Source organism: Megascapheus bottae, chromosome 1, assembly GCF_031878675.1.
Source record: "Megascapheus bottae isolate mThoBot1 chromosome 1, mThoBot2.hap1, whole genome shotgun sequence".
Lineage (NCBI taxonomy): Eukaryota > Metazoa > Chordata > Mammalia > Rodentia > Geomyidae > Megascapheus > Megascapheus bottae.
The window spans coordinates 29,021,974-29,042,014 of record NC_143509.1 but is presented as its reverse complement, the minus strand read 5'-3'; the positions used below and the strand labels follow the sequence as shown (position 1 = coordinate 29,042,014).

The following is a 20,041-nucleotide window of genomic DNA, read 5'->3' as shown; positions in this document are numbered from 1 at the left end:
GAGCACAGTTCAAAGCCAGCCTGGGCAGGAAAGTCTATGAAACTCTTACATCCATTAACCACCAAAAGTCTGGAAGTGGCTCAAGGAGAAAGTTTAAGGCTGGCACCAAAAGAAGGAGAAGGAGGGATGGAAGGAGGGAGGGAGCAATGAGAGCGCATGCGCACTGGCAGGTCACTGTGACACTCTAAAGCCATGAAGCCAATAGCCACCCGCCAGGGGATGCTCCTGGACCAGTTCTATCCAGAAATACCCAGAACATGGAGCACCAAGCGGTGGGTACCTGTGACCAAGCAGTGCAGGTGGGGAGAAGGCCACAGAAGAACTGGCCGTCCATCTGAGATGACCCTGCTCTGTAAGTTCTCAGCCAGCTCCAGCCAGACACTGCCCCTGCCCCTGCCCTGGCTTTACCCAGCCTGGCCCTGTGGAGCACAGGAAAGTCCCGTGCCAGCAGCTGGCAGGCCCCGTGGAGGGCAGGCAGAAAGCAGGTTGTGATATCTCCCTTTGAGCCAAGCGAAGCTCAGAGGAAAGCAAAACCAGTGGCTGGGGGCTCTTTCTGGGTGCTTACCTGGTAATGGTGAGCTATTTGTTTGTTTTGGGGTTTTTTTTGCTGGGGACCTGGCACCCTGGCTCTCAGCCCACAAGGATAGCCATGTGTTAAGGATGCAGAACGTGGAGGAAGGGCACACAGCTGAAGGCTGCAGGGCCTCCATATGAGGGCCCTGTTTGGGGCCTGGGCAGAAGCAGCCCTGCTCCCGCTGTGTAAAGCCATCCTGTCCCAGCAGCCATGGAGCTAAGACACTCTGTGTCTTTACAGCTGCCTCCCTGAGAAGGTGTCCTCATGTACCAGGCCCAGAAAGGACCCTAACTAACTCTGCAGGGTTCAGCCTCCCCCAAACATATGATCAACGTGATCCCATCAGTTCAATAAAATCATTTTCCTGTGCCTGGCAGCCTGTTCTTACCTATGCATGCATGTACATATATATGTAGCCAGTCCTGGGGCTTGAACTCAGGGCCTGGGCACTATCCCTGAGCTTCTTTTGCTCAAGATTAGCACTCTACACCTTGAACCACAGCACCACTTCCAGCTTTTTTCTGTGTATGTGGTACTGAGGAATAGAACCCAGGGCTTCGTGCATGCTAGGGAAATACTCTACCACTGCCACATTCCCAGCCCTGGCAAGCTGTACTTTAAGGAAGGACTACTCCAATTGACCAATCACAGAGCCACACTTATTAGTTGACAGGAGCTGACTATAAGAGTCCCTTCTGTCCTCATCAGGGATTGGTCCGCGCTGAATAAGGCCTACCAGGCTCTTCCCTTCCCATTAGGGATTGGTCCCACTCTAGGCCTAGGCCTGCCAATCACAGTACATTCCTCCCTTACCTTCAGTGATTGGCCCACACTGGACAAAGATCTATCTGCCAATTATAGTACCTACTCATCCCTCCCTATCAGTGATTGGTTCACACTAGACACAGGCCTGTCAATCACAACCATGGAAGGACAAACACTGTCTATGATTCCATTGATAGGAAATGGCCACAGCAGGCAAAGCCACAGAGATGGGAAGTGGGTTGTGGGTTTAGGAGGCTGGGAAGGGGAGGGGGCAACTGGAGGGATGTTGGGGGATGGCCATATAATAGGGTCAGGGTGCTCAATATGATGAGTTTAGGTATATTGAAAAATGATTCCGGAAGTTGGGTCCCCATGGCTCACGCCTGTCATCCTAGCTACTCAGGAGGCTGAAATCAGAAGATCATAATTCAAAGCCAATCCAGGCAGAAAAGTCCAGGAAATGCTCTTGTTAAAATTAAAAATATATATATATTTTTTTGCTGACCCTGCTAGGGCTTGAACTTAGTGTCTAGGCTGTCCCTTGAGCTCTCGTTCTCTTCATCTTTGAGCCACAGCACCATTTCCAGTTTTCTGGTGGCTAATCGAACTGTGATTCTCAGATCTCAGCCACCTGAGTAGCTAGGATGGCAGGTGTAAATGGCACCCAGCCTCCAGGACACTCAGCTCCAATTAACTATCAAAAATTACGAAGTAGAGCTGTAGCAGAGTTTCAGCTTTGAGCAAAAATATGCTCAAGGACAGTACCTAGGTCCTGAGTTCAAGGCCTAGGACTGGTACAGACACACAGCACACACAGACACATGGACACACACACACACACACACACACACACACACACACACACACACACACACACACACAGAGTATTGGTTGGTTAAGTGAAAATCTGACAGTGTTTCCAAAGAATAAATGGGCAATGTGCTTATCACTTGACAAAAAGTTAATGGAACACCCCCCACCCCCGCAAGTAGTGGAGTGATGTTGGAGATAAAAAAAAGTGAAGCCACAAGTTGAATTCATTGTGGGTTGATTCCCAGTTACAGTACATGTACACGTTTCTAGAACAGCCATATTTATAAAGTGAAATCAAATCCTGACTAAAAGCAGAGCGAAAATAGTCAAAGCCAATTACTTAGTAATGAGATCAAAGTGTCAGCCCAGCCTATCCCTTGATCAGTCAGATTGGATAGACACAGCCACATCTAGGATACACCAGTGTATTGTTTAAGAAGCAAGGCACTCAAAAAAGAAGGTTCGGGAAGATCCTTCTTGCTGATAATCTCTGACTACAAAATATCTCCTAGGATTTGTTTTATTCTCATTGTCTTGCCAAGCTCGGGGATGGAAGGGAATGAGTTGCGTTGGTGGAGGGAGGTAGAGAAAATTAAGAACAAGAAAACAAGAGTCACAGGATGACCTTGAGCTGGGGAGAATGTCCTTGACTAATGAATGGAGGATCACTGTCGCCTGTGTGAACGTTCCCACGGACAAGGATGCCCAGGGGAGAGATGAGCAGGAGGAGGCTCGCCAGCCATGTTAAAATTTCCAGAAGGTCTCACTTGTGTCATCCTAGCTACTCAGAAGGCTGAGATCTGAGTATCTAGTTCAAGGCCAGCCCAGGCAGGAAACTTCCAGGAGACTCTTCCCTCCAAAGAATTGCCAAAAAGCCAGTGGTGGAGCTGTGGCTCCAGTGGTAGAGCATGAACCTGGAGTGAAAAGGCTCAGGGATCGTGCCCAGGCCTTGTGTTCAAACTCCAGTATTGGCACTGATTTTTAAGTTTCTAGAAGAGTGAAGGAATGATCTGAACTGTGTGCAGAAAGACCCAAGGAAGAAAGAACCCAATGTCAGAGCTAAATTTCAAGGGATCAGAGCAGATGTCTCTAAGCCTGTGGCTGACATGTTCTTGCGTCACAGCATACCCTCTGTAGAGAGGGCAAGACAAGAACTTGGGGTGTCCTTCCAGGCAGTAGTAAGGGGAGAGGTATGCTGAACAGTTTACTTCTTCTTAGGGTGGTCAGTTATCTCCCCAGTTCACTCAGAGCCATCCCTGTTTGCATCTGAAAACTGGGCCATCTGGTCGACCTCATGTGTCCATCACGAAGTATAGGGTGGGACTTAGAAATTCCCTAGCAATCCTAAACTGGAAGATTTGCATACAGAGCCAAGACCAGACAGGGACAACGTCCACTTTCAGCCTCCTGGTCTTGCCAGGGGAATCTCAGTGTCGGGCCAACATGTCCTAATGCCACCTTAATACTTGGCAGGATCAGCTCTCAAGAATGAGCCTCAAGCCCAGGGTTCCAGGGAGGAAAATGGAGCCAAGAGAGAGGGAGAAGCAGGGGAGGGGTCAGCCTGGAGAAAGAATCAAAGGGAGCACCTCAGTCACTAAGATACAGGATACTGCTGGGCACTGTGGAGTATGCCTGTAAATCCAGCACTTAGGAAACTGGGCTAGGATGGCAACTTCTTGGGCTGTCTTCTATTTATACTTCCCACATAGCTAGTTTTGGTTTTGTTTTGTTTTTTTTTTTTAAAGAAACTTCCATCCTGGTGGTTCCCTTCCTTGGGTCTCACAACAGCGGGGCAGACACTGCATCTCTCCATGCAGGGGAACTGTTTTCGTCTCTCTCTCTATCCCCCCCCTTCCCTCCTCAACCTCATGAGATAAATCACTCAGCAAGCCTAAAGGAAATTTAATAAGTGTGCTCTCTCTGGTTTCCCTTTGCTTTTGTCTGTAGACTTTTGTTAAGTTTGCATGGGAAGATGTTTGTGGAGAAATCACTTATGGCAACACTGTCTTATTTTTTTTATTTTCCCAGGCTTAGAAACTGCCAGGAGGAAAACAGGAACCCGAGGCTGTGTGGGGAAGGGGAGAGGGGGGCACTTATGATTTCCCACACCGAGGGAAACAAGTCAAAACTCAGAAATTAAAAACTAAACCTCAAACCCTAATGTCCAATTATTCATAACTTGTAGACTTTACAACTTCTAGAGGTCTATGGGGGTGAGTCTGGCTTTAGAACACGGGGCAGCCCCGCGCACGAGTGCTGGGATTCTCGGGGTCTTACAAACATTTTATCTGGGCTGGCCTCATACTACGATCCTCCAGATCTCTGCCTCTCAAGTAATTACGATCACAGGCTTGACCCTTCCGTGTGTGTGTGTGTGTGTGTGTGTGTGTGTGTGTGTGGTGTGTGTGTGTGTGTGTGTACACAGTCACACAGGGGTCATCCCTCACCATCCAACCACACCACCACCTTCACCACCCTCTCCAGTGCGGTCACCCACTACCACATACCACCACACGTGATCACACTGATGTACACCATGTACACATCCACACAAGACCGCACACAACCACGAGTAGAAGAAGCTGAGATGTCACACCAGCCACAGCACAACGGGGGAGCGAGCAGGCTGGCAGCATAGCCAGAGTGAGGAGCAGGTCTGGCCCCACAGACATGACAGCTATCTGTCACTGTCACAGGTGACATTGCTGCTTGAGTCTCCTCACCTCCTGTCCTTGCGGTCTCATGAAGGACAGTTGTGGGGAGAGAGGACATAGAAAGGAAAAGTGGGAAGAAACACTGTCCCCATGGGACAAATCGTTCACTTTGGGCAACCTCTGCAACCCACACTGTTCTTTGTGGAGTCCACTGTCCCCTGTAAAATGGGGACAGGAATGAAAGCTGGGTCCCCATGGTTCATGCCTGTCATCCTAGCTACTCAGGAGGCTGAGATCAGAGGGCTGTAGTTCAAAGCCAGCCTTGGGCAGAAAAGTTCAAGAGAATTTTTTCTCCAATGAACCAGCAAAAAGCCAGAAGTGGAGCTTTAGCACAAGTGGTAGAGCACCAGCTTTGAACAACACAGCTCAGAGATAGCACATAGACCCTGAGTTCAAGCCCCTGGACCAGCATGAGCATACACACACACACACACACACACACACACACACACACACACACACACAACAACAACAACAACAACAACAACAAGAATGAGACAGTGTAGATAATTCCCAATCAGACTCCTGACCTCACCCTGTACCCCCACCCCTCACCCAACACCATCAACTGAGCCCATAGGATCCCTCCCCCAGGCAGAGCTCACACTCCAGCCCCCACGTGCCATCTTCCCTCTGGTTTTAGGTCACGACCACAGATCCCCAAACCCTCTTCTTCCTTTTGATTTCATTGTTGAGTTTTTGACAGGCTCTCACTGGATAGCTCAGGATAGCCTGGAACTTGAGGGGTCCCTGCCTCAACTTCCCAGCACTAGAATCGGCTCCCCTGCCTCTCTGCTGAACCCAGTCTTCATCAGGCACTGGTCACAGGGTTGGCTGGTGTTGGAGTACGAGTGCGTGGCTGGGTGTGATGAGGCGGCCTCTGGGGGGGGTCCCTACCCCCCTCTTAGCTAGGTCTACACCACCCTGACCAGATCCCCCCCACCCAGCATCTACACACTAGAAATCCACAGTCCCAGGGCCGCTGTCCAGCAGGACCCCATGTACACACCTGAACCCCACCCACCCACCTTCCTGGCTTAATCCCCCCCCCAACCCAGGGTCCTGGAGGGGCAACCCTGACTCACCTGGCTGCACCGCCTCCAGGCCCCTAAGCCCTGGATGGGTTGTCACCTTTCTGAGCCAGAGTCAGAGGCAGAGCGGGGCTGAGGACCTGAGGGGAGGGGCAAGGGGCGGGGCATCTCCCCCTCCCCCAACTCCTTCTCAGGCATCAGGCCCCGCCCTCCCACCTCCACCCCTCCCCTGGGCTGTGAAGGGCTGGGGCCATCCTGAGGCTCAGCAATCAGGCCAAGCAGAGGAGTCTGCCTGAACAGAGGCACCCCAAGTTCTCCAAGAAGCAGGGAGCAGAGCTGGGCAGGGGGTGTGTGGGAATAACACATTTGGCTCACACCTGAAATCTGGGCTACTCAGGAGGCTGAGGTCTGAAGACTGTGGTTCCACGTGGCCTGGCTGCAGTGGCCGGGGTTTGGCACTCCTGCAGCCCCCCACCCCCTGCAGCTGTCCATCCAACATCTGCTGGGCTTTGGGGGGACCCCCAGGAGGTGTTTCAGCCTGCTGACTGGGGACAAGCATACGAGGCTGCCACTGGGTGGCCACCGTCCTTCCACAGCACCCCCTATCTTCTGATGAACCCCTCCTCCGTTCCCCACCAGGCCCCAGACACCCAAATCCCAGACCTTCTCCTGGGTCCTTGAAGCTCAGCTGGCAGCGCCTCCTCCAGTGTTGGGAGCCAGAGTGGAATCAAACTGTACCTTGACTTGCATCAGACGGCGGCTTTATTGTCTTATTGCTTTCTGGCCCTATTCTATGTAAATGACCTGAGAATTACCATATGAATGTAACACCTGGAGGGTCCCTGGGTCTGGAGGAGGGAAGAAGGGGGAGTGGAAAATAAACGCGGCAGTCTCGGCAGTCTTTGCCTGGACTGCGGACATCCCGGACCCGGTGTGTCTGTCTCTCTTCTATTTCTTCCTAGTCCTTGCCCCCGATTTCAGGAACCCCAATCTGCGAACCCTGGTTTGCTGCCGGTTGGCCCCGGCACTCCAGGCAGCTTTCCTTCACACCTGCCCCTCCCAGAACAGAGCTGTGACCTCTGTGTCCTCACCAGGCACAGCTGCCTGCATGGACATCAGCTCTGGGGCAGCCTTGCCCCTAGGGGAGGGACCAAGACACTGCAGCCTCTCCCTGAAGCCTATGGGTGGATGAATGGATAGATGGACGGATGGAAGGTGGAGGGGTGAATGGATAGATGGATGGTACATGGCAAAATGGATGGATGGGTGGGTGGATGAATAGATGGATGGATGGATGATGGGTGGGTAGGTAGGTAAATGGGTGGATAGATGGGTGGGTGAATCAATGCCTGGCTAGTGACTAGAAAATGCAAGTTGGCTTACTGAACAAACCCACAGTTATGTCATTTTGTACCTTAAACCACGAGACAGAGAAAAGCCATGCAACTGTGTTTCTACTGCTCTCCCTACCTCGTCTGGCTCTGCCACCCTCAGCGAGGCTGGGATACACTCACCAGGTGGGCTGGGCATTTATCTTTTCCCCAAGTACCAGCTTTGCTGGCCTGGCCAGTCCTCATCCCTTAACCCCGAGTGAGGGGCAGCTTCTTGCAGTGCCTTAGCACTGTGTCCTGATTGATGCCACCTCTCAGGGGATACGGGGAAAGGATGAGAGTCTCGCCCACCCATCTGGGCGTATGACTGCTTTCTTATGACTGCAGTGGCTTTCTGTCCACTGCAGGACACAGGCCACTAGAGGCCTACACACACAGGGCGGGTGTCTAAGGGAAGCCAGCTGGCTTGCGCAGCCATTCCTGAAATCAAGACCCACCACTCCCACAGCACGGACAGACTCCCCCAAACCTGTGTGTGCCAAGCAAGCAGCTTCTCCCTCTGGCTTGTGTCACGGCTCTCAAAGCCTCAGCCTTGAGCTGCATGCGTGTGGAGGGGCTTCAAAACCCTCCAGGGGTTTCCAAGGTTGGGGGTGTGGCTCAGCTGGCTGGGCACAGCCAGGGAGTGTTGAGTCCCGGTTTGGTGTGTGATGGAGTGGGGGGGGGTTAGAGGAATCGGGCTGGAGCAGAGGCTGATTTCCTGGAACCCTACTTCCCACTTTGCTCCACACAGGAAGGGGACTCTAGGTATCAAAAGCTGTTTAATCATAGACTTGAGGGGAGCAAGGCGACACATACAAAGACATAGCTGCCACCGGGGGCCCTGGACCATGCTCACCCCCTCAGGTCAAATGAGTTAAGGCGGGTCCAGTGGCGGAGGCCTGCAGCACTGTCCCCAGGGCCCCGGGCAGGCAAGTCCAGGCACTACAGTTTCCAGTCATTGACTTCTGGAGCTCACCCCACGGCCCCACGGGGAGCAGAGCCCATTGCCTGGCAGGCTGCGTGCCTGTGGGGCAGCTCCTGCAATCTCCCTGCACTCGGCCTCTGCTTTCCCATCGAGTGGGGGCAGTGACATGGAAGAGGGCGGAGGGCAGCAAGGGCGGCCGTGCCCCTGGGCACATGGACACCTGTCACAGGACCAAGGACCCCATCCGTGAGGTAGAGGGCGGATGGTTAGCTCTGGAACATTCTCCCTTGCTCCAGAAGCTGCCTGCCAGGGCTGGAGGACACTGCCATGCAAAAGGGGCCTCTGGGTGAAGGCTGCCTGCCCACAGGTGGTGGTGCGGCAGGACCCCAAGACGAGCCAGTACCACACAGGCATGGACGTATGTGCAGGCGTCCCCACTCCAGCAGTCACCTGCTGCCTGCAGGGTGGCAGGGGTCCCCACCTCCCCAGATGTCACGAGCCGTGTCCCCTGGGAATGGCACAGCCAGCAGCTTCTGCTTTTCCTTTTGGTCAAGCTCAGGCCCATGGAGGAAAACCCCTGGAAGCGTTGGGGGGCAGCACCAAATGTGGGGGCCTCACTGCACAGGCCGGAGGCGGAGCAGGCAGCGGAGCCCAGCGGGGCCAGGAAGACTGCGGAGCGGGGGCTGTGTGGCCAAGCACGGAGCGGGCTGGGGCCCTGTGCAGCTGCGGGAGGCCCCGGGTCAGAGCACCAGGTTGGGAATGCATCCCGTGTCATGTCGTCACATCGGTGTGGCACGGATGGCTGCTCAGGGACAGGCCCTTGTGCGCCCTAGGCCGAAGTCCCGGGCTGGGCCTGGTCCTGGCCAATGGGCTCCGGGCTGCTGCCGGCCAGGATGGATGGCTCCGTGGCAGGGGCTTCGGCCCCCACCTCCTCCGGTGTGGGCGCAGCGTGGGCTGGCTCTGGGAGCTCCTTGGTGGGCAGGGGGGCTTTGGGCAGCTCTTGGCCTGGGGGCTGCGTGGAGAGAGGCTCCGAGTCCTTTGGAGGCTGCAGTGTGGTGGCCGGCGCCCACGGGGGCTGAGGTAGGTCCTTCTGCAGGGAGAGAGGCCTTCAGTGATGTGGGACACGAGCCATGGTCCTTGCCGCTGACCCTGCGGGCCGGTCTGGGGGTGACCCTCCTCTGAGGGTTGGGATCCAGGCTGAGAAGCACCAGGCCACAGGCATGGGGCTACAGGGCACAGCACATGGGGCTGTGAGAGGGAAAATGGGGCTCTGTAGTCAGCAGCAGGTCGAGGGCAGCTGAGTGGACCCTCCTTCCCCTCTGCCTGTCTCCTGAGCTCCCTGGAGAATCCCTCCACCATCCAACTCACAGTTCAAGGGGACAGAAAGCACGGGGTGGCAGTGGATGCTGAGGACCAGCATGGGGTCCCCGGCCCTGCTGCCCCTCAGCACCCCAACTGGCCTGGGTGTGAATGGTGCTACCCCGCCACTGGCATGCAGCCCTGCATCTTGGGGTCCCAGGAATGGAGGATCACTGCGTTCTGGTGGGGGGGGGGCAACTGTGACAAAGTCTGTGCCCCAGGCAAGGTGTGCGTGGCTCGGGGAGGGGTGGCAAGGCCACCACACAGAATCACATGACATCTAGGGGACGGCCCTGGGGCAGCAGGGTTGAGGGGGTCTTACTCAACTTGCGCCCAGTCAGGCCCCACGGGCCTTTATCGCAGGCAGTCAGAGCAAACTGGTATTCACCGCAAAGCCGCTACCGGTCCAGAACATGGCCAGCTCCCGGCGCCACAGCGCCACCGTGCCGCTCGTGAGCAGCGTGCAGGGTACCAGGTAGAGGAGGGCAGGCTGGCCGCGCTGCATGAGCACCAGGGCCAGGAACGTCACCAGGAGGCCAATGCCATAGGCTGCGGGGAGAGGGGTGGTCAGCCTGGAGGCTGGGGGTGAGCACTGCAGGGAGGGAGCCAGCAGGGGGACGGCGAGTTTGGGGGGGGCTCCACGTCAGCCCCGCTCACAAGTGCTTCAACTCAGCCTGCCTTAAAAACACCCAGCCCTTACGAGTTCAAGGCCGGCCTGGGCGACAGCTGGCTGAGGCCCTTCGTGGGGATGGCTCTGGTACCAAGGGCTTGGTCAGGAGATGGAGAGTCACAAATAGGAAACCTAAAGCCGCGGCACACGCGTGTGGAAACACCACACACAGTGTGTCCATGCGTGTGCAAATGTGGAAATGGAATCACCTGGTACAGTGACTGTAGCTAATAGAGAAACAGCGGGCAGGCGCCGTGGCTCACGCCCGTCATCCTCGCTACTCAGGAGGCTGAGCTGAGGATCGCAACTCAAAGCCAGCCTGGCAGGAAAGTCTGTGAGACTCCAGCAAACTACTTAGAAAAAGCCACGAGTGGTGCTGCGGCTTGGTAGAGCGCCAGCTTTGAGCACAGAGACGCTCAGGGACAGGGCCCAGGCCCTGAGTTCAAGCCCCAGGACCAGCAAAAAATAAAGCAATAGGGAAGCAAGAAAACACAACAGCAGGAACCAGGCGGACACAGCCAGCGCTTGGTCGTGGGTGGGGAGGGCACGCACCAGCTTACGACGGGGATGTGGCACCTACCGATGGTACTCGCCACGAAGTAGATCCTGGAGGACTGCACCTGGATGTCGAACCTGTGGCAGTAGGCCACCAGCAGTCCTGGGGAGACCCGTCACACTCACACCGGCTGGCCATCGCCAGCACAGCAGGGCACCAGAAACATCCCAGCCCCCACCCCGCCCCCGCCATACACGAAGCCGGGCTGCTCCCTGCCCCGGCCCAGGCTGCACAGCTGCCACAGCCCTGCCACCTGCTACCTGGCACCAAGATGTCCCCGAAGCCCAGGAGGGAGAAGGGTCGGTCGCACAGGGCCAGCGGCGAGGCGTTCAGCCGGGGCACCTTCAGCACCATGGGGAGCTATGGAGAGCCACGTCAGGCCACGCCCGGGGCTCCAGGTCAGCACCTGGGCCAGGGGCGCCGAGGCCCGGCGGTCAGGTGACATACCTTCTCGTGTGTAGCCGAGTCTGAGGGCCCGGTGGCCACCTCTACCATGATGCTATTTCCACTCTGCACAGAACAGGCCATGTGAGAGGGCGGGGCGTGGGCTGGGGGGAGGGGGAGTGGGGGGGTGGGGGGAGGCGGCCCACCTTGGTGAGGAAGGGCGTGATGAAGACAAAGAAGACGTCGTAGATGAAGAGCACCAGGAGCAGCAGCGTGCAGGCCTGTGGGGATGGACGGCACGGAGTCTGAGGGGGCGCCGGCAGGGGTGACGCTGCCCAAGGCACAACCCCAGGGATGAGGCGGGGGGGAGGGGCTGCCGGACATGACCGGACCTTCTTCAAGTCCCAGTCACTGTCTCCTGCTCCTACTCAGTTCCTCCTGGCTGAGTTCAGCTGCCCCACGGGGAGGGAGCGAGGGAGCCGGGGCCGGGCCAGCTCACCGCCGCTGAGGCCTGGCATGTGGCCGGCAGGGAGCCCGCAGCCTCACCTTGAACGTGGGGAGGCGGATGGTCTTCAGCATGTAGAGGCAGAAGGTGATGCCCAGCGCATCCTGCAGGACCCAGGCCCACCTGGAAGGCAAGGGGCCCCATGACACCACGGCCCCGGCCTGGCGCCCAGCAGTACCCAGCTCCCCATCAGGCCGTGAGCTGCAGGCAGTTTCCTGACGGGCACCCAGGGACCCCGCTGTTTGCAGAGACTGGAAATGCTGCGTGGGCACGGCTCTGATGGGGACTGAGTGGGCAGCACCAGAACTGCCTCCCCACGCAGCACCTCCAGGCTCCCGGGAGACTGGGACAGGCCCAGGCGTGGGCTGGGCAGCCAGGAGCCGAGGAAGGACCTCTGTCCGCGGCCCTCCGCCCTGGGCAGTGCTGGTCACCTCGGGATCTCCCTTTAGTGGGGATGGGCAGCAGCTGCAGTGTGTGGCGGGGGGCGCCGGGCTCAGCGTACACATCATCTCCTGCTGTACAAAGGACAAAGTAGTTCCACTTTTCCTTCTGCCAGGAACGTCTGTGGCAGCTCTGAGCAGCTCCAGAGCCAAGAGGGCCCGGCGGCCCATGAGGTGACAACCAGGGCCAAGTGGGGACAGGCTGGCTGTCCCCAGGGCCACTGCACCAGGCACCCTGCCTGGGGTGGGGGGCTGGGCTGTTATGAGGCGCTCACGGGCATCTCCCACAGGGCTGGCCAGGCAGAACTCTGAGCCTCAATGGAGGGCGCGCTCCAGGTCCCAGGGCCTCAGTGGAGTCAGGAGAAGACGACAGAGTCCCATGGAGGCCGGGCTGGAGGGCAGGGGACCCGAGGCAACAGGCATCCGCCATCCCCATTGATTCCAATCGGGGCTCCCGGGCCCCCAGCCAGGCCCAGGTGAAACTGGACACGGGTGGCGAGGGGCGGCATGCAGCCGGGGCGTTTAGTAAGAGGAGCCGTCAGGGCGGGAGCACCTGAGGACAGGTGGCAGGAGGGAGGACCGGGGACTTACTGGTCTTCGTTGCGGAAGACGCCCCACACCATGCTGGTGGCCGCGCAGAGGAGTGCCAGGAGCAGCATGCGGACCTGGGGGCGCTTGTGGAAGTAGGGCAAGCTGTTGTCCGGAACCCTGGGGCAGGGGGCACCCGTCAGCATCAAGCCCCCCACTGCCCTACACCCCACCTGGCCGCCCCGCTTTGTGACTCCTGCCAAGGATTGTCCATGGGTCTGTGGGGCAGCCCCCGCCCTCTGCAGGCCTGCTCCCCTGTGCTGGGGCGAGCAGCTCAGCCCAGAGCCTCGTGTGCAGGCTCCTCTCCCGGCGCTGCCAGCTCACCTCTAGTGCCAGTCATCTCTGCCTGGTGTCCTGGCCAGCTCCACACACCTCAGCGCCAGGACGGCTCTGATCTGAGGAACCTTCCAGGGCACCTGGCTGCTCTGCTGGCTGCCTGGGGCAGGGCTGGCTGCACCAGTGATACCCTGAGCCCTGGCAGCCGGGGATACCTGAGGCCAGGGGCCTGGTGTGCCCCTGTGCCAGACCCTAGTAGGGCCCTACTAGAGTACTTTATTAGACAACACATGGTGAGAGGGAGCAGCTGGACATGTGGGAGGAAGAGAAGAAGCTGAAGCTCTAGAACCTTTTCTTTTTTTGGGTCAGTCATGGGGCTTGAACTCTGGGCCGGGGCACTGCCCCTGAGCTCTTCAGCTCAAGGCTACCACCCTACCCCTTGAGCCACAGCCCTACTTCCCAGTTTCTAGGGGTTAATTGGAGCGCCCAGGCTGGCTTTGAGCTGTGATCCTTAGATCTCAGCTTCCCGAGTAGCTAGGATGACTGGCGTGAGCCACGGTGTCTGGCCAGAGCTCTGGAACCTTCTAACCCTGCTGTGCGGCCCAGCCTGGGGTGGCAGGAGAGTCGGCGGGCAGCACGCCGCCGCCGCCCCGGCCTGGCTGCCGCTCACCTGCACTTGCCGAAGGGCAGCCTGCTCACGAAAGGCGCCAGGCAGCTGTAGAGGCCGGTGGAGGAGGCCAGGCAGAAGATGGCGATGATCACGTAGACTGTGGGGGAGAGCGGGCGGTGAGGGGCAGGCGGGGTGCAGGCCGCCCCCACCCCCGAGCGGGAGGCATGCGGGGGTCCTCACCCAGGTGGTCGTAGAAATAGTAGAGCAGCACGAGCATGAGACAGCACATGACGACGAAGACGCAGATCATGACGGGCGTCACGTCCACCGCCTCGTCCTCCTGCTTCTCGGGCCCGTCGTCCCGCTTGTGCTTCATGTACCTTCTTGGAAGACACCCCAGGGTCACAGGATGCCCACAACCTCACTGGCAGACCCCCACTGGACCCCAGGGCCTGAGCCAGAGCAGGACCAGCCTCCATCTGGGCCACCAGGCAGCCCTGGTGTGCTGCCACAAGGGGCCACTGCAGGCCAGGGGCAGCTGGGCCCAGACCTGTCCCCAGGACTCAGGATAAGCCAGCTGGGAGCAGAGGCCTCAGGACAGCAGGGCCCAGCTATTTGCCACGGGCTCCCCCCAGGCTGCCACTGCACCCCCCCAAGTCCTCAGCAGACACAGGACCCACCCGAGAAGGCGCCCCGAGCAGTGCTGGCCTCCGCTCGCCACCTGCCCCTCCTACGCCGTGCGCTCACCTCTTCACGTCCCCGCTCCCGGCCCAGTAGCCCCCGACAGCAACGGTGCCCACGGCCATGATGAAGATGAGAACCATGTTATAGTCCAGCACCGGCTCGCTGGGGGCGTACATCGCCACCCGTACGGCGTGACCAAAGCGCTGCCTCGGGGAACACACCAGAACTGAGTGACGGCCACTGCCCAGGCCCCCTGCCCGCACCCCCTGCCCTCCAGACCCACAGCGGGCCCGGGGGCCGGACCTACCCTGAAGATGGCCAGCATGTCCTTGTAGCTGAGCAGGCCCACGGGGATGCCGATCTCCTCGTACTGCGTCTTGTTGCCTCCGGGGGGGACCTGGGTGGAGAGGACAGAGGCCAGGAAGTCACCACACCCCTCAGCCACAGCCAGGCCCCAGCGCCGAGGACCCCAAGCCTGCCCCCACTTGCACAAGTGAGGCCGAGACGGCGTAAGCATGGCCGCCAGCCTGCACGGGGACCGGGCTGTGGGCCGTACCAGCTTCTCCTTGCTGACGATGAGCAGCCCGCGGGCCCCGCTGCCCTGTGCCAGCCGCACTTTCTCGTAGAAGGTGCAGTTCCCGCGTGTCACCAGAGGGATCTGGTTGCTGAAGCCACTGGCTGGGAGGTCACCAGGGGAGCAGAGCAGCGACGCTGTCCAGTCACGCAGCTGCAGGAAAGACTGAGGAAAGGGGCTGTGAGGGCCGCTCCTCCGCCCACCTCACCCACCCACCCACCCAGTCCAGCGGAGCGAGGTGCCAGGCGGGGTACTCACGGCCTTGCCCAGGTCCTGTGGCAGGTGTGCCCACTGCGGGTTGTACAGGATGCAGTAGTCCTTGCCTTTGGGGCTCCCGCCCTCCGAGACCACATGGACCATGCCATACTCACAGGCCACCTGAGGAAGGACACAGGGCCTGCATTCCAGGAGGGCAGGGGACAGTGCCCTGCAACCCTCTCCCCTTACCACAGAGGACACCAGGGAGGAGGGCAGCAGGGACAAGATGGCTGTACACCCCATAGGCCCAGGCTGCACAAACAACTACCTCGTCACCTTGTGGGAAAAGGAGGAAGGAACCCTTGCAGAGGTGGGGGAGGGTCACTAGTTGTCCCCAGGCTCTGGGGGTCCTTTGCAGCTAGAGAGCATGGGCAGGAGCTCGGGACAAGGCAGGAAGTCTAAGACAACTTCCAGGCCCCTAGCAGGTGTGGGGCCCCTCGCCATGCACAGGCCCAGGAAGGCAAGATCTCTGCGAAGTGACCCCTCAACATCCTGGAAGTAGAGCCCAGGGCTCAGCCCTGCCTGGCAGGCTGCAGTCTCACAGCAGCAAAGGTGGCTGAGCAGCCAGTGACCAACAGGACACAGGCTGTCCTTGCTCCATTCCAGGCCATGCCAAGGAGCTCCAAGCTCTGTGAAGGTCAGCGCTGGCCCATCTCCCACCAGGGGCCAGGAGAAACTGCCCCAGGCCTTAAGGAACCAGATCTGCCAGGGCTTCCTGTAACCCCAGAACCCAGGAACCCGAGAAGTGGATCAGGAGTTCAGGGTAGTCACAGCTAAAAACTTCAGTCTCATAATAAAAAGAAAGAAAAACAGACTGGGAGCGTGGCCTAGTGGTAGAGTGCTTGCCTAGCATGCACAAAGTCCTGGGTTCAATTCCTAAGTACCAATACCCAGAAAAGGTGGGAAGTGGTGCTGTGGCTCAGGTGGTAGAGCTCTAGCCTTGACAAAGTCCAAGGACAGTGCTCAGGCCCTGAGTTTAAGCCCTGGGACTGGCAAGAGAGAAGTGGGGGGGGGGGGAGGGAGAAGGGAGGGAGAGAGAGAAGCCCAAGGGTACGTTGCTAGGAACCAGGCAACTGTCCATTTCTGAGGAGAACTGGGGTTCTCTGGGGGCTGAGGCAGGGCTCGACAGAAGGTGGCTTAGGCCTAAGACAACACATTGGGAGGTCCGGGTCATGGCACAGGGAGCAGTCCATGCTGACCAGCAGCCAGACAGGGATTCTGGGGAGAAGCAGGTGCCAGGAGACCCTCTCCAGCCCATGAGCACAGTCAGGGCTCCTATGAGCCCTTCTGCAGCCCTTTCCTCCTGTGGGGCTGAAAACGCCTCAGTGGAGACACTCGTGTCCCCGGAGGACCTGCCATGGAGACAGGCGGGAGGCAGCCTGGCAACACATGGATGGTCTCCAACTGCAGCTAACTGATAAGACAGCCCGGGCAGGGCCCACATCCATATCTATCAGGCCAGGGCTGGCAATGGGGGCTTGGACCTGGCACAGAGTCCCCAACAGCCCAAGAGCTTCCTCTAGTGCTGAGGGCCTGGCCATCTGGAGGTGGAATGTAGAAAAGCACCACCCCCCCCCATCCCTCCCCTCGCCCCGGCCACCCAACCCAGCCACACAGGAGGCCCTGAACCCCACAGTCCTGGCAGGCCAGCACTGACTGCGGGGGAAGGCTGCTTTGTGAGTTTGCCTCCAGGGAGGGCTGCTGGGCAGATGGGCCCACAGGAGGGGCAGGGGACAGTGGAGGCCATGGTGGGTCCTGTGGCTAAAGCCATTTTCTTCCTCAGCTTGGCTGGTTCCCCCATACACTGCAGAAAGGTCTCCTCCCTCCACCTGGGACAGGATTCCAAGCCCTTCCTCAGTCCTCCCCAGCCCTCTGACACGTCCAGAGTGGACCTACTGAGAGTGAGTAAGCACCTCGAGTCCACATGCATTGCTGGACATGCACTGAACCCTGCATGGCCCATGAGGGCGTTTACGTGCAGAGAGGCAGAAGCTGTCCACTCACCCTCTGTTTGTAAATAAAGCTTCACTGGGACACAGCCAAGTCCCTTCCTGTGGGGAGCAGCCACCACCGCTGGCCAAGCAGAGAGCGGTGGCAGGAGAGACCATGGGGCCCCAGCCCTCCCCAGGACACATCGCCAACTCCCATCCTCTGGGACTTGGTTCTCACTGAAAAGTGCCTTTTGTGTGAGATAGAAGTCGATAGAACTTTTTCTTGAAAACGGTCAGTTAAAAGCACAAAAGCCCATTCATGGATTTTCCCTCCCTGTGATCTGAAAAGCTGCTTTTTCCGCTAAAAACAAGTCAGTAACCTGTGTAAGGAGCCACCAGGGGACTGGGCTAGTCCCCAGGCTCTGGGTGGGTCCCAGCTCCTGACTCGTAGGCGGCCGAGGGAACAGGAGGTGGGCTGAGGGAGGACCCTGAGGGCTGGCCTGCTTCAGACTAGTGTGTGTGGGGGGGGGGAAGAGATTCAGTACCGCCAGGAAGGCAGTCAGCTATTGGGGAACCAACTGCCCTTCAGGCCAGGCCTGCATCCGGGCAGTGGCCCAGCCTCCTGGGAAGAGGGTGAGGGGGGAAGGGAACTAGGGCACCTACACAAGTCCTGAGCTGCCAAGCACAGGGGGCCATGCAACCCACCTCACCCATCAGGAGCCGCAGAGCTCCCGCCCGCAGAGATCCCACAGAGATCACTGAGTTTGTGGGATAGCACATGAAGCCTCTCATCCAGAGGAGTGTTGGTCTTGTTCTGGGGTGTCTGCCCTGTGTCTACCACCAGCCCACAGGAACAGCCAGCTTGCCTCTGAGGCCTTGGCTGTTTTCCGTGCTTCCATTTCCAGGATAAAGTTCACAGCCCTGGCCTGACCAGGGTAAAGTCCAAAGACTCCGGCACCTGAGCCATGCCCAGCCTGAGTATCATGTGCCCTATGCCACCCTCACCCTGTGTCAAAAGCTACTCTCAGGCTGCCTTTCCTCTGGGTTCCCTGTCTATTTAGCCCTCTAACACTGAGCTGGACCATGGGGCTTCCTCAAGGCATACGTGTAGTGCTTCCTTTGTGGGGACATCTCTCTCAGAAGGTCAAGTCTCTTTGCAACCATTAAATCCCACTATATGCCAGCCTTGGCCAATTCCTCCTGTCCCCAAGTAAATCAACAGCTGACATCAATGTTCCTGCTACTCTAGGCTTCAATGACAACCACCTCTCCCATGCCCACCCAGCAAACACCTATTCATCCTTCAGAACACCCTAAACTATGCCCACAACACCCAGTCACCTCTCTTGCTTTCTCTTTGTCCCAAATATCTGGAAAACATCAAGTCTCTCCCTCAGATAAAGTGAACCAGGCACAGGGCCCACAAAACCCAGAGGGATGAATGGAGTAGCAGCCAGAAAGACGGTGAAGAGATGCAGAGAATTTCTGGATTGGGGGAGGGGGGACAAGACAGAACAGCCAAGATTGATGGAGGACATTCTGGGGTAACAGAAAACAAACAAGCTGGTTGCAGTGGGTGGCTCACGCCTGTAATCCTACTACTCACAAGGCTGAGATCTGAGAGTCAAGGTTCAAAGCCAGCCTAGGCACAAAAGGACCTGAGACTTATCTCCAATTAACCTCTAGAAAACAGGAAGTGGGGCTTGGCTCAAGAGTAGGGTGGTAGCCTTGAGCTGAAGAGCTCAGGAACAGCGCCCAGGCTGAGTTCAAGTCCTGTGACCCATAAAACAAACAAAACAACAAAACAAAAAACAGGGAGCAAAGTGCCTTCTGTGAACTTTATGTGTCTAGGAAGGTGGAGGGGGGAGGGCAGGGTGTCACAGAAGCATCACAAACATGACAGGAAGCCACTGGGCACTGGACAGCCTACAAGATGCAACAAGGCCTGGGCAGGCTTTGCAGGGAGAATCAGTCCTGCCTGGCAGCAGGCTGGTGACAGCTGGGGAACAGAAGTGGCCACCAGGGAGGCATGGTGAAGACCAAGGAGGAACAGGAACAGGAGGAGGAGGAGGAGGAGCAGCAGCAGCAGCAGCAGCAGCAGCGGGGTGTGAGGGACAAGGGACATCCTAAGTCGGGTCCGGGTCATAGGAGGTATCTGTGGGGCCAACATGGGGCCCTGTCCCCTGAGCTGCAGAACAAGGGTTGGGGGGTGACGGCATGGCCCAGCTGCGCCCCCCCCCCCCCACGTAGTACAACCTGGCAGCCTTCTGGCTCAGTGAGTGCTGTCACCTGCTCACCCTGACCTGAACCCTCACACGGGACCTGAGTCCCCCTCTTGTGGACCGCCGGGGACGTCTCCTGCCCAAGGTCACCGGGGAAGACACGGATGCCTGGAGCGCTCCATTCTGGTGCACGGCCCGCTCCGTGGCCATTCTTATTGGGGGGTGGGGTGGTGGGAATGCTGCTGGAGGCCCCAAGGGGCGCTTTCCTGCACCCCTGGGGCGGAATGGGGGCCTACCTAGCAGCGTGTCACCCTCCGCACGAGGGGAAACTGAGGCGGGGGGGGTGGTGGAGGACTCAGCTACCTGCCCACGGCCACAGGAGGGGAAGGACATAGGACTTCAAGAGCGGCGGCCGCAGATCTGGGGACGTGGCGAGGAGCAAACCAGGCTAGGACAGGCCGGGGCCGGGCCGGGCCGGGCAGGAGCCGGGGGACCAGGCCGGGACGCGCTGGGGATGGCGCCGCCCCCCCCCCCCCCCGCCTCCCCGACCCCGGGCCGAGTGGGGTCTCGCGCGAGCTCGAGGCTGCCATCCCGGCAGCTGGCGCGGCCAAGCCGTGTGTGAGCGGCGCGGGCCTCACCTGGGCCGCCAGGAGCAGGAAGAGCGCAGCGAGGCGCGCCAGCGTCGTCGCCGCCATCTCCGCGGGTCCCTCCGCAGCAGGGGCGGGCGGGCGGGCGGGGGACGGGGGGGCGGGCAGTCGTTTCTCAGCAACGCCCGCGGCCGCGGCGCCGCGC

The 20,041-nt window shown here is 58.7% G+C and overlaps 1 protein-coding gene across 3 annotated transcripts; it reads right to left on the bottom strand.

The window, feature by feature from the left end:
• Positions 1 to 8,027: 8,027 nt before the first annotated feature.
• Positions 8,028 to 19,956, bottom strand: Sppl2b (signal peptide peptidase like 2B). 3 transcript variants are annotated; one of them, XM_090341013.1, is made up of 15 exons: positions 19,888 to 19,956; positions 15,097 to 15,216; positions 14,821 to 15,003; positions 14,572 to 14,661; positions 14,328 to 14,467; positions 13,821 to 13,963; positions 13,641 to 13,737; positions 12,698 to 12,814; positions 11,708 to 11,789; positions 11,368 to 11,442; positions 11,225 to 11,287; positions 11,038 to 11,137; positions 10,802 to 10,879; positions 9,940 to 10,100; positions 8,028 to 9,282 (listed from the first exon to the last, which is right to left on the bottom strand). In XM_090341013.1, the coding sequence occupies exons 1-15, from the start codon at positions 19,942 to 19,944 to the stop codon at positions 9,022 to 9,024; spliced, it is 1,767 nt and encodes a 588-aa protein (XP_090197139.1). In that variant the 5' UTR covers positions 19,945 to 19,956; the 3' UTR covers positions 8,028 to 9,021. The 3 variants fall into 3 exon arrangements, with proteins under 3 accessions (XP_090197139.1, XP_090197148.1, XP_090197158.1); XM_090341022.1 differs by having other exon boundaries at positions 13,821 to 13,960; XM_090341032.1 differs by having other exon boundaries at positions 9,203 to 9,282; positions 9,874 to 10,100.
• Between the last annotated feature and the right edge of the window lie 85 nt (positions 19,957 to 20,041).